The sequence below is a fragment of the Sinohyriopsis cumingii genome, chromosome 2, assembly GCF_028554795.1.
Source record: "Sinohyriopsis cumingii isolate HCF-2022 chromosome 2, ASM2855479v2, whole genome shotgun sequence".
NCBI classification, from domain to species: domain Eukaryota; kingdom Metazoa; phylum Mollusca; class Bivalvia; order Unionida; family Unionidae; genus Sinohyriopsis; species Sinohyriopsis cumingii.
The window spans coordinates 143,364,355-143,377,931 of NC_142962.1; the positions used below are offsets into that span (position 1 = coordinate 143,364,355).

Here is a 13,577-nt window from a genome sequence, read left to right on the forward strand (position 1 = left end):
TGATTCATGTCATTATTTAGTCTGTTTAACATAAGCTGACAGAAACTTAAGAATTGACCTGAGTTGGGTAAAGCATTGAGTGACGCTTCACCTCTCCAATCAGCCCTTTGGTTCACATGATTTGGACAATATATAGTTTAAATGGCTTGACAATCTATAGTTTAAATGACTTGGCCAATATATATAGTGAAACTCCTCAAAACCAAAACCTCAAGATACCGGAATCCCCTCAAGACTGAATTTTTTTTCAGTCCCAAATTTTTCATTCTTTAATATCATAACTTTTTTTCCCCAGCAAATGGAAACCCTTCTACTCTGAACACCAAAACAAAATTCTATCCCAAATTTCAATTTTATGCTTAAAAATAACTCATAAAACTGAAACTCAGCTGATACTTGGAAACAGATTTAGCTACTAAATTTCTAACCCATGCTGGAACAGATTAATTATGGTTAACAGGTACTGTAGTGGTCTTATCTGTGAAACAGATCCGGAAAATGTCTCTAGGGCATACATGGTTAAAACAATAACTGACATGTGCACTGACACATATTAGGGCTGACAATAGGCTAATCTGCAGCCTTTGTACCAGCTTTTAATACTAATTACACATATTAATAACTAAGTGCTGGTAGGTAAGCCATTTAAGAAAGACTATGTTTACCTGGTGATTATCTAATTGTGAATGATGCTGTTCATTTGTATACATGATTAATAGAACATTGTTTATTTGTTTTCTAAATTAAATATCTGGGCTTTATTAACCAGGCTTGTGGCCTCACTTTTGATGCTTTGCTGACAGAGACCAACAATGCAGTTTTCTAAGTCAGATTCACTCAAAAGATTTTCTGTAGAGCAAAGTCATTACAAACATGTATTTAAGTAGCCATGACTTTTGCTTGTCTTCATTCACAATAGTGACATTTTGTGTGCAGTGCTATGGGTGAGAAATTGAAACCACTTGTAATCAGCAAGAAACCCAGCTGCTTTAAGGACATTAATGTTACAAACTTGTCAATGACATACATAGCTAACAGGAAATCGTGGATGACTATGAAGATATAAATAAATACATAATGTAAACAGATACATCGGCAGGAGAGACAAATCATTATGTTCTTCGACAATGTTACATCATATGGACCTGATCTACTTATGAGTCCTGTGACTCTGAATTTGTGTTGTGGTTTCGTGAAAACTAATCAGGCCAATGATGAAAGCAATTAATATTATAATAAGAATTATATTCTGAGACACCTGGCAGTGATATGACATACCCTGAAATTTTAGAACTTATAAAAGAGATTTTAAAAAAACTTCATGATCGCTAAGGATGACTGTTATTTGGCTCTGGCACCAAAAAAAATGGAGTCATCAGCACATGTCATATTAGTCAAAGAACAATGAAAGAAAAGACAACACTCTTTGCCTTCTTCAAGCTGGGCTCTTGAACTGTGAACATTATTAATTATATGGAGTATTTAAACATGGAGTATCATTCATAATTCCAATGGACTTGCAGTAAAGTTATAAAAGTACCATATTTCATTTCTCAGATGCTTCTTGTAACAAGGACAACATTTCAATGCAGAGGAACTGTTTTTATTTATGTGACAGGATACGATTTTCAGAGGAACATATATTGTTCAGCTAATTCTTCATTAAATGCATGTATTTACAATCAAATTAAAAAAATAACAGCTTTCTTAATTTTGTGCACTCTTACACACACAGACACATGCTTTCATAACTACATTATTTCTGCCTGTCTGTCTCTCATCACATAAGCACTCAGAATGAGACTTTTTCTTATCTGCAAAGCCTCAATTACCAAAAAATATCTCAAAACTGAAGATGAAAAAATTGGGTCCCAAGGATTTTTGTTTTTGAAGAGTTTCACTGTATTTTATACGGCTTGGTCAATCTATAGTTCAAATTACTTTTATTTTTGTATTTATGGCAATTTATAATTTTTATAACCTTGTAATTCTGAAACAGTGAGGAGTGAAAGGGGAAAGGGTCAGATGGAATGAGAGAAAGAGGAAGAGACTGTCAGGCTACAAACTCAATAAAGAATGGCAACTTATTTGTTAACAGAAAAACATAACTGGACCTTCTAGTTCACAGAAACAGCTGGTCCATAATCCCATATTATCATGTATCCAGAGTACTTTACCATTTTGTAAGATTTACTGATAGTTGTTGTTGTTGTTGTTGTTATAGTGTTTAACGCCATTTTTCAGCACAAGATAGGTTTCACTTTTCAAATGGGTAGTCTTGTCATGTACTCAACATAGAACATAACAAACATACATTATTACCACCAAACAAACTTTTATACTGATACCAATTTCATTTTGAATCATAATTTTTGTCATTACGCATTAAAACAAAAAATATGTCCTCTGCTAATCACAAGAAAACTTCAAATACTTCACAATGCTTTCAAGGTTACGATCTCTCTTGATCATAACATGTAGGTTGTTCATGACAAATATAGAATTTTTCTCTCTATCAATATTATATATATATATATATATATATATATATATATATATATATATACAAACACACACACACACACACACACACACACACATAACTCTCTGGCAAGTTTGACATTTTTAGAATTCATTTGGTAAAATAAAGCAATTCTGAAATTCAGTTCAGCATAACTGCAACACACATGAATGATGGATCGACTGATTAAGCAAAACTGAATCTAGTATTAGGTCAAAAGTATGTTCCACTGGACTTCAAGTGTATGACATATCTGCATTATTGAGGTATGAGATACAGTTTTCAGATGACATGTGACACGTTTTTTATTTAATGAAATTTCAGCAATTATGTAAAAAGCTTGAATATTGTACTTATTTCCTGTTAAGTGTATGACCAGCTGTATTAACTTATAGTATGCATAGTAATCCTTGAAGTTAATGAAACCAGAGAAAAGATACCATGAACCAGACCAGTAATGTGTAACAAACTATCAATAACTGCTTTTGTAAAGTTGGAAAACTTGATTAAAAGTTTAATGCATCGACAATAAACATTATGTTCAACTGAAAAGTTTGTAAAATATGTGTAGACTTTATTTACCACTAGTACAGTTGCACAAACTCTAGTTCAAACTCTATCCAGCTCAGTAGCTTTTTGCTATCTCTCAACTTGACATAATTCTTGGAAATTCCTTTCCATTTCACATGACGACAGCAATCATATCTCCCGCCACAAGATATACTCAAATTGGCACGTGATGTTAAATAAACATAATTGTGTCCTTTCCAGCTTTTATTCACAAGAATCTAAAGACTTCTTTTATTCTTCTGTGTTGATTATTAACACTATTCTTGAAGCTTAATTTCCCTTTCATCTTAAACATACATTGCTTTCTGGATGCCATTAAAAAAAATTCTATAATCAACAGTTTGATCATGCCAATGCTTTGCATGAACAAATAGGTGCAGTTTAAAGAATCTGGGGTGCTGCTGTAAATGAAACCCGGATCCAAATAAAATACAAATGAACCAATTATCCGGATTTTTTTCGGCAACGATAATTGTTCCGTAGTTTTTGCTAGTATCAAGTAAGAGTGTATTTTAAGGGTAATTTTTGTAAGACTTACGTCAAAATCGTAAGAGTTGGCAGGTCTGCATGAACCTATAGTGGCTATTACCTCACAGTATTACAGTCCCTTAGAGACGCAAAGTGACATGAATCCTACAATTTACATTTGAATGTATGACTGAAAATTGTGAAAACTCATGATAATCAAAATCAGCAAAAACAGCATTTTAATAAAATATGTACCTCTATCATGTAAAGCTAGTAAAACCTCTGACCCCAGGAAAGTTCTGTACAGGTAGCCAGGTATTGGTTTTCCTGCCCACTCTATACTCTCATCAAAAGCCTGTCGGTTTGGAGCATGTGGATCTGGCTCAGCTAGGATGTAACGATAGCCATCTTTGTTGAATGGATGTTCCAGTGGGTACCCATGTGGAGCAAGCTTTGTAGTGGTAAGCGACTCACTGAAGCAAGACAAATTCTGCTGCATGCTGTTTCTCAAAGTATGATCAAATTATCTAAAATAACCACTTCAGAAAGAAGTGATCTACTTTTCATGGGCAAGAATTGCAGTCCTTGAAGTTCATGTCAAGACTCTATAAGCAGGTGTGTCAAAATAGAACCCTAAAAAAATATGATGTACTCGATGGACTCAATTTTTGCTAAATAAGCATTAATGGTAAACACAGATGTACTGAATAACTTTACACATCTGAGAATCTGCTCTGAAAATTTTGTGCAAAATTGAAAAGAAGATTGAAAGTTATACTTCTGTATAGAACTTGAATGAATTTTTGATGAAGTATAATTAATTTAATTTGTGCAAAAACAAGGCCAATATAATATGAGATTAAATCTGCAATATGTAACTCACCCTTTCCTTTGTTTTTGGCTGGGAACCTTCTCAAGATCAAAATTACTTTTCCTCTTCGGTCCTCTTGGCTTGGAAGCATCTGTTAACAAAGAAGCACAACAGTAACTATAACAACCTTGAAATAAAACAAACATACTGTAGGTTTTAAATTAAGAACAAGAAATATATCTATGAATATCCCTACCAATATGGTTTAATGAAGAAACCTTGGCTTAATATGCAAGTGCAAAGTTGAAATGTACATATGACCAATAATTCATGATTGAAAAAAGTAAAACTGAACTTGCTATGGGTTTTAAATCTCATATAAAATTTTGTTTCTATTCCTTTATACCCTGAAAAGTTATTAAAAAACAAAGCTACATAATGCCAAGGCAAAGTTCCAAGTCATGTTGATCTCTCTCTCTCTCTCTCCACACATCAAAGTTGGTAACAAATTTTTGTTTTGTGGTATGAAAGTCATCTTTGAGTAATCTAGTTCATTAGATTCCAAGCTGGGGGAGGCTTCAGGAAAAAACATAACCCACTCTCATATAAACAGGGAAAGCATGGATGACCTCAAGATTTTTGTGTTGATGTCACACCATTATCTTCAGGCCACTGAAAGCTTTTATAGGATGAATAAAACATTAACAGTTTAAGCATATCATTTCTAACCAACATCTGTATCAAATGAACATTTTTTTCAGTCACCAACCTTGACATTTGACTTCAAAATCAATGGGCTTCTTTCTTACAAAAATGAAAGTGACCCATAAATTTTGGGAAAGGGACAGGGTCAAAAAGTGCAATGTTTTCTGCATAAACTATTTTTATATTTTCAGTCACAGTGACCTTCAATTTCTGACCCCAAACCAACAGACTTCATCCTTACCCTAAATTTAAGCCATCCACAAAGCTTGGTCCAAGTCTGTGATGCAGAACTAATGTTATTTGTGGAAACCATCAAGGCAAATGTCTAATACTAGTGTTATTAATCAAATTCCATTTATCTTCTTTTAGTCACAGTGACCTTGGTTATGGACCTTATGACCTTAAAACCAAACCAATAAGATTATTCCATACTGCAAATGCAAGTCATCCACAAAATTTGACTCAGGTCTTTTTGTGCAACAAACATATTGTGCAGAAACCATTTTCCTTCTTTCAATCATAATGATTTTAACCTTTGTCTCTTTGACCCCAAAAAATCATTTGTCTTTTACCTTACAAGCTATCTACAAAGCTTAGTTCAGTTATGTAATGCAGAATTAATCCTACTGCACATTAAAGATTTATTTTCTTCAGTCAGTGACATTGATCTTTATCCTTTTCATGCCAATATCGACTGGCTTCTTACTTACCATATGCAAGCCATTCACAAAGTTTGATCCATACTTGTGATGTACAACTATCATTATTGCCTGGAAACCATATACCCCTTTTTAGTCACAGGGACCTCTGACTTTCTGACCCCTAAACTTACAGGCTTCTATCTTATGCAAAATGCAAGACCTCCCCAAAGCTTTGTAACCATAGTTGACAGAAAACCCTTGTGCAAAAACAAAATTAGTAACAGGCAGAGAGACAGAGAGAGCAAGAAACTTACAACATTGTAATCTGTATCCTGCATAAGGTTAGATTTTTATAAAGAAAAAGAATTTCTAAGATTTTTTTCAAGGCTGTTCCGTTAAAACATACATGGGACTCGGGGATAGCACTTTTAAAATCATATATACCAGGGTAGTTTGGTTTCAAAATTGCTTCTGTCCCAGGCTGTCTATTCAATAAAATCACTTCTATATGTGGTTGAAAGAATTGGTTCGGGAGAATTATCTAAAAGTACAAGCTTAATGTAATCAAAAATTTCCACTATAGATATCCATCATGAAATTGGTATTATATGTTATGCATACCGTATATGTTTCCCATCAAGCTTATTTCTGTTTCCATTACTTTGAATGGACACAGACTAAAAAAACGTTGTCACTGGTCAGCTATAAAAAGGTCAGGGAAAGCCTACCATGTGATCCTGTGTTTCTAGATTGACTGATCACAAAGTGAAAAATCTATGTCTTTATTTTCTTAATCATAAGGAAAACTAGCAGATTTCTGAATACATCTTCTTACAAAATGAAAGTATGAATTCTGTGGCCACATTAATTTTAGTATCAGGAGACCCAGTTTGCATCATTCGGATCCGATAAAATGCGCGCTGCAAAAAGAACCAAATGTAGCCATATTGTGACAGTAATGGTGGTGAGACATTATCGACCAGTGAAGAGGTTGGTATTTGGTTGAGAAAGCAAAGAAAAGAGAAATAAGTGACAGCCTTAGAGGTAAGTTATTTTTTTCAGCAAGCTAATCAACAAGTGTTAAAAGACCAGTGAAATTCCATTTATTCAATCATTACAAACTTTGTAGTCTTTGACATGCTTCTGTTGTTCAAAAGACACTATAACATCATATACTTATCTTCATCCAATTAACTCAAGATGACCAACTTGCATTGTTTTAACTGGATGAAGGGAATGACATGAATGCTTGTGTGTAATGGTGTCTCTGTTGGAGACTTTAATTCCAACATGTAATCATTCAAGTCCAGTTCCAATAGATATTTCTGATGTTTTGGAATGCAGTTTCACAAAATTTGACTGTTTAATGGTTATCAGAGGAAAAATCAGATTGATGGCACTTAAAATTTGGAATGGAAGAAGCACAGAGCATAACACTGGCATTAGTGTTGTATATTTGTACGAAGTATCTTATGTGACACTTGAAATGAACTAGTTTCATGAATTCAGTTGCATTAGTTTTGTTTAATTACTGTGACAGTCTAAAAGAAATATCAGAACTACTATAATAAATGCAATCTATGTAAAGGAAGTTACAGTTATAAAATGTAAAAAAAGTTATCAGCTCTTTTTTATGCAACTTACCTCTGAAGTTCAGGAAGTGAAAATGACCTAGTAGAGCTAGCACTTTTTGGAAAGGTGCACATCTGAAGTAAGGCCAAGCTGTATACTCTATAACCCATAGTACACCCATCAATCATACACCAAAATAAAGGGAATTAAAGGTTCTTTGAATAATACCTAAGATATACAAGGTCCTTTTTAAATAGCCAGTATAACCAGTGAGGAAAGCCGGGGAAATTCTTTTTCTTTAAAATCCTAACCCTATGCAAAATAAGAAACTGTAGAGTGCCACCTTAAAGCAAATATAAAAATGTTTGCAATTATTTTTTTTATTTTCATATAATTATATATGATGTTCTGAATAAAATGGTACATTCATATTGATGTTAAGCATGAAAATAAGCTAATTATGCTTATTTTGCTCTTGCTTACATAATTTGCCATGAGGCATGTTTGTGTGAGTAGTGACCTTAATTATGGGGAACTTAGAAATCTTAGAATATAGGAATAGAGTCAACTTAAATTAAAAACTGTTGCAATACGTAAAAGAAATATATGGTGTAAATGTTTCTTTTCATTTATTTGCAATGAAATAAAAAAAATAAATGATGAGAAAGTGAATTCACTTCTTCCATATTAAACAATAGGCAAATATTTTACACTGACCTTTGACCTTTATGAACCTGATGAGTTACCTCCCTTTTCAAATTGTAAAATTCATTGTTAATATCTCAGAAATAATTCTGGCTAGTTTCATGTTCCTGTCATTCAGCATAACATTAGTTGCCATGTTTACAAAATGTAATGTGCATTCTTAAAATAGCTCACTTTTTATCATGAGGGGGGCTGGACTTGTTAGACTTAGACACTCATAAATACTGTTCTGTGGGGGGAAAGGCAGGAGAATTATTCAAAAGGATTGTTTTGATGCTTGTGACTTAAATGTTTCAGCCATATAAACATAATTAAATCATACAATAATAATACCTATATTCTCTTTATGGGAGCACTCACCAATTAATATGTACTTTTGAGAGAGTGACGTATGTAAAGTGAAGTAGTTCGCATTTAAAACATGCACAATGAAGAGAATGCTGGCATACCTCTATGTGTTAGTTTCAGTGTGAATCTTACTTTGGCTTTGGATTACACTTTGTTTTGTTGGGGACTGTCCATTTTGTATGTACACACGGGAGGTGGGGGTGAAGTTTGAATATTTGGGTGTGTGGGTGGGGTTAAGACCAAGTAGTACAAGCACACCTAATAACAAAAACTTTATTAAAGTTACAATAAAACCTATTTGCCATAGCCAACAACAAACAACTGATGGTGTTTGCACACCTTCCAATTTGTACCCCCTCACCAATTTTAAAAATGAAAAGCATTAAGAAAAGAAGTTATAAATAAGTGCAGTACATCATTTTCAATTGGCCATTGAGAAGGCAGTCAACCATTCAGTATACTGCATTTATATATTAAGCAGGTCTGATCATGGCCATACAAGTTGTGTGAAAAGGGTGAGAAGTGTCTTCGCTTGTATTTTTTCAATAGTACATATATAACTGAAAAGTAAATTATAAGCAGCAACTGGTAGATTGACTCCTAAGCCCCTTTCTGGTTTCCAGGATGGAAGATGCATGGCAGTCAAAACTGTGTCATCTGCATCCATTATTTGCAATGTACAGTTTTAACATTTTTTAAAATAATGAACAAATAAAAATGTAACTCCAAAATTAATGGAATTGGTGAGATTATCAAACCGAGTGAATGATCAAACCTGTTACCTGAAAACAGGGACTTGCTCATGCAAATATGGAGACCGTGTTACTAAAGAAACTCAAGTTTGATTTGAAATGCAAACAAATTGACAGTGTGTGAAGGGGGTTACTAAGCAAATGCATACGTACACACTGGGGAGGAGTTAGCAAAAAGTACACCCTGCAAGGGGATGGGGAATGACTGTTACTAAATGGACAGCCCTTTATTCTCACCTAGAAAAATAACTCATATTAGGCCAGCAATGATGATGAGACAAAATAGGTTTAGTCTTTCGGTCTTTTTTTAATGTTAAGGTTTGAATGACAGCGTGAAATTTTAATTATTTTTTTTACAAAATTATTATCCAGTTTATTTTATTTTAGCTAGTACAAAATGTTACTGTCATAAACTGAACAGGAATTTTGCCCCATTTTTAACTTTAGATAATTGATAATGGGTAATCCCTTGCAGAATTTTTTTAATCACTAGACATGTCCTCACACCAAGCTGTTATATCTCTGGTACACACACACATACATTTGAGCTTTAACCCCTCCCCCCAATCACTGCCAACATGGGCAAGGCACTTTATTACAATGCCCATGTGCTAAATCACTAGATAACTAAAGAGTTTCAATAATCAGCAGTGAAACTGAAAAAATGGTTTTATCTTAGATTCTTAGAAATTTGTATTGGTCAGTAGACTGTGCTTCCCTTCTGAAAGACTTTTTTTTAAAATTTCAAAACATAGCTGCTCCTTCTATCATAGCCAAGATGCCATTTTAATGACTTTTTTAAAAACAGAAATACTAGAAAGTGTCAGCATTGTTATATCAAGCAACATTGTGGTGGACCAGTTGGTGACTTTACTACAAACCAACTTCTATTCATGGTGACAAATAAGATACAAAAGATGAACTTCAGGTTACTAAGGAAGAAACTGCCATCAATGATGCAAGTGCTGCTCTTAAAAAAAGGGCCACCAAATAGTTCAGTACTTGATGCAGAATGGAGTAATCCAGAATTTTACGATTAAATTGGTATGTGTATGCATCTCAACAAAAGTCTGTATCGTATTACTCTGATTGCACTACCAATCCATTTGGTGAGGGGATTCATGTTTATAATACAAAGATGTTGACAGAGTTTCCTTCAACAGCTGGTAGTTTTAAAAGCCATTTAGCTTGTACATTGACATGTTATGTCACATGTAGATAACCATGAAACAGTTACAACACTAGTAGTCATTACATAGCACTGACTATGTGTAAGTGTGTCTATGGGGTTATCATATAGTTCACATTTTTATTAGGTCTTATCAGTTCTTTTCTTATTTTACAGGTATCTACCTCTGTGAACCCCAGGGGGCCCAGAGTGGCAGAGTGGTCTAAAGCGCACTTCGTTACGGATCACTGCCATCTCACCTCTGTTTGTGTGGGATCAAATCTCGGATTCGGCTAATGTGGGTATGTGAGAGAGCTTGCCAGTAGCTTCTCATGGGTCAGTGGTTCTATCCGGGATTTTCCCCAAGTTCTTCCTCCACCATTAATACTAGCTGCCATGTATAGCCTATCGTGTGCTGAAAAATGGCGTTAAACCCTACAACAACAACAACAACAGTGAACCCCAAGGCATTAAGATGTCTGAAAGGGATTTCCTGAAAATTTGCCAGTTCAGAGATGAAATTATGTCATTTATAGATGCCATTTATTGATGTTCATGGAATTTCAGACTGAGCATTTGTCTTTGTTGTACATGTTAATGTCAAACATGTAACTGAAGTACCAACATATCAATTATCAAGAGCATTCAGTTTTTGAAATCACATTTGCTGCCATGAGCCTGTTGCTATGATCTAGGTACATGTACTTGTTTTTGTGATCTGTAATATGGCAAATGTGGATTTAGATACAAGGGTTAGGGTCAACGCTGCTTGTGTTAACTTTGCTTCAGATGGAGATGTCATGAACAACATATATGTTCGAAGTTTATTGGTTAACTTTCGTGGGGCTCAAACTGCATGTGGTCATGCATATTCTTGCAATTCTTAAGTGAAGTTTGGATAATTTACTGTCTTTATCCTGTTAAAGATTGGAACACAGCATTTTAACAGTGATGTAAAAAATCATCTTGGTAATTTATTTTGAAATAAAGATGATAAATTGAATGCTGTTTTACAATATTAATTATACCACTTCCCAGCAATAAATAATAAGGCATAAAGAACCATGCATAACATAGTAGAACAGATCAGTATATGGTGACCTTGTCTATCATATTTTTCATCTCCTACAAACAGGAATAGAGAGTGTTTGTAGACCAGCATTTAAGTCAGAGGAGTGACTGTCCATGCTAATAACATTTCAGATGTGCTAAATGTTATGCAAAAAGACAAGATATAAAGTAGAATGTAGACAGTGTAGCAATCCTGTATGCATATCATGGTTTTGCAATATACACCTAGGCATGTTAAATACTCTTTACACAGCCCTAACAACTTTTATAAGAACCAGTCATCACTCAAATGTGCCAGTCTTTCACTCTCTGCCAGAAATGCTCACTCTTAACAAAACCTAATGTTGCAACGAAATTTCCATTTAACATGCTGATCAGAAATGTTAACTCTATTTGACAGCCAGATATAGGTCTGTATATTTATACTGAAACACTTTAGCTACCTGTAATCGGGCAATGAACCCAGCCCATGTACACTATGACTAACATAAACATGATGACCCTACTGGAGCTGGTCTGTAAGAGACAGTCCTATAGAAATACACATTACATTTAAAATTATAATCTTGAATACAATGTTAACCAAAGTAACATAGGTGCAATTTATAAACTTTAATTAAAGTTACATATATATGCACATATCAGGGTTTTTATCATTTTCTGGCATAAGGGTCCACACAGCACATGTTAATTTGATAAAATAACTTATTTAGTTGAGATATACAAGTTGCAAAGACCTTATTACAATTCTGGCCCAAAAACATTTTCTTTGTTAGAAGGTTCAACATTAATTTCCATGGACAAATTCCTTACATACTCTATCTGCTGTAATTTTCCTTTGTTACCAGGTTTAACTGGCTTTGAGTTTGTGTGGTCCATCAGAGAAAGCTCAATTATAATATTTTTATCACCTGATATGTCGAAACCAGGTAAACAATGGCAGTTTAAATACCAAAGGCATGATCAACACCTTATTCATAATCATTTAGAAATCTTGGGTTGCTGATTCAGTGCAATTAAAGCATGAAAAGAAGAATTGTTTTTTAATTAATAATTGAGCACAACTCAGACTGACACACCTAACTTTCTTTATGAACTTTTGCATGTCATCAAAAACATGAAAACAAGTCTCAGGTTACTTTAAAAAAAATATAACTATCGAGAGTTTTGATCCATCCAAATAAATAATCGACAAATTTTCATGTCATAAAGTTAATGAACAGAGATGTTCCAACACAAAAGTGATTTGTATGATTCACCAGCTGGTACATATATTTTGATACCTTCAGCTGATAGTAAAACTTGGTGGCTTAAAGATTATTTTTATGATGATGTATTTTGAAAAATGTTTGAAAATTAAATTACATTTACAAATTTTAAAAAAATATCTCTAAGTAATCATACCAGTATAAATTGTTTCTTACACAATGTATATCATTCCATGATACAGAAATGAACAAAAACTTGTGAAAAATAAACAATAATTATAGGTTACTGCATTTGTATGGGAAAATATGAATGAGTTTTGTAATGGAATACTGCACGACCTTGGGAGTGCCATATATCCTTCCAACAAAACGAGTTCATATTTTCCCATACAAATGCAGTAACCTTTTTATTATATGCTCATTTTTTTTATTCTACCTAAGGTTTAATTATATAAACAAAATACACTACAAGAAACAACGTAAATGAATGAATGCCATATTCCAAACTAAATACACAAGCGCAGATTTGTCATTACACAATGACATCATTATTAATGCGCACATAACTACGCCCAGATAAATTTGAACGAAGTCGTGCGCTCGACATAACTTTCGAAAGAAAATGTCGTGTCTAGTTAAAATTGAAATTTGCAGTCATATTGTGAATGAATGCGCATTGCAACAACTTTTCCATTTGATCTGGAATGAATATATTTTGGTATTTTGTTTTGATTCGACGAAAGTTTGTGATTTTGGACTGGATTCATCTGTGCAAATTGTGCATGAAATACATCGGATTGAAGTGGCGTGGGAGAAGCGTGTTTACATCTGCAAATGTGTTTCGGTTATTGAATGTCTGAAATCATAATGTGGGAAAAATATGAAGTCTTTCAATTGCAATTATCAAAAAGACGCTATGGAATTTAATGCTTATTTCATTTTGAGTGCAGTAAGGAGGATGCAATTGCACTTATCATCAAAATTACAGCACAATTTCGAAATGTGTAATCCAGATTGAAAACCTATGACATGGCTCA

General features: G+C 33.7%; 1 protein-coding gene across 2 annotated transcripts in view; it reads right to left on the reverse strand.

Moving 5' to 3' along the window:
* The window catches only part of LOC149805991 (set1/Ash2 histone methyltransferase complex subunit ASH2-like), a 172,536-nt gene that overhangs the window by 124,560 nt on the left and 34,399 nt on the right, over nt 1–13,577 (reverse strand). For both annotated transcript variants that reach the window (XM_089950800.1, XM_089950801.1), the window contains exons 10-11: nt 4,443–4,521; nt 3,815–4,032 (exon numbers count right to left, since the gene is read on the reverse strand). In XM_089950800.1, the coding sequence (XP_089806926.1) occupies nt 3,815–4,032; nt 4,443–4,521 (297 nt within the window). The remainder of the gene's footprint in view (nt 1–3,814; nt 4,033–4,442; nt 4,522–13,577) is intronic.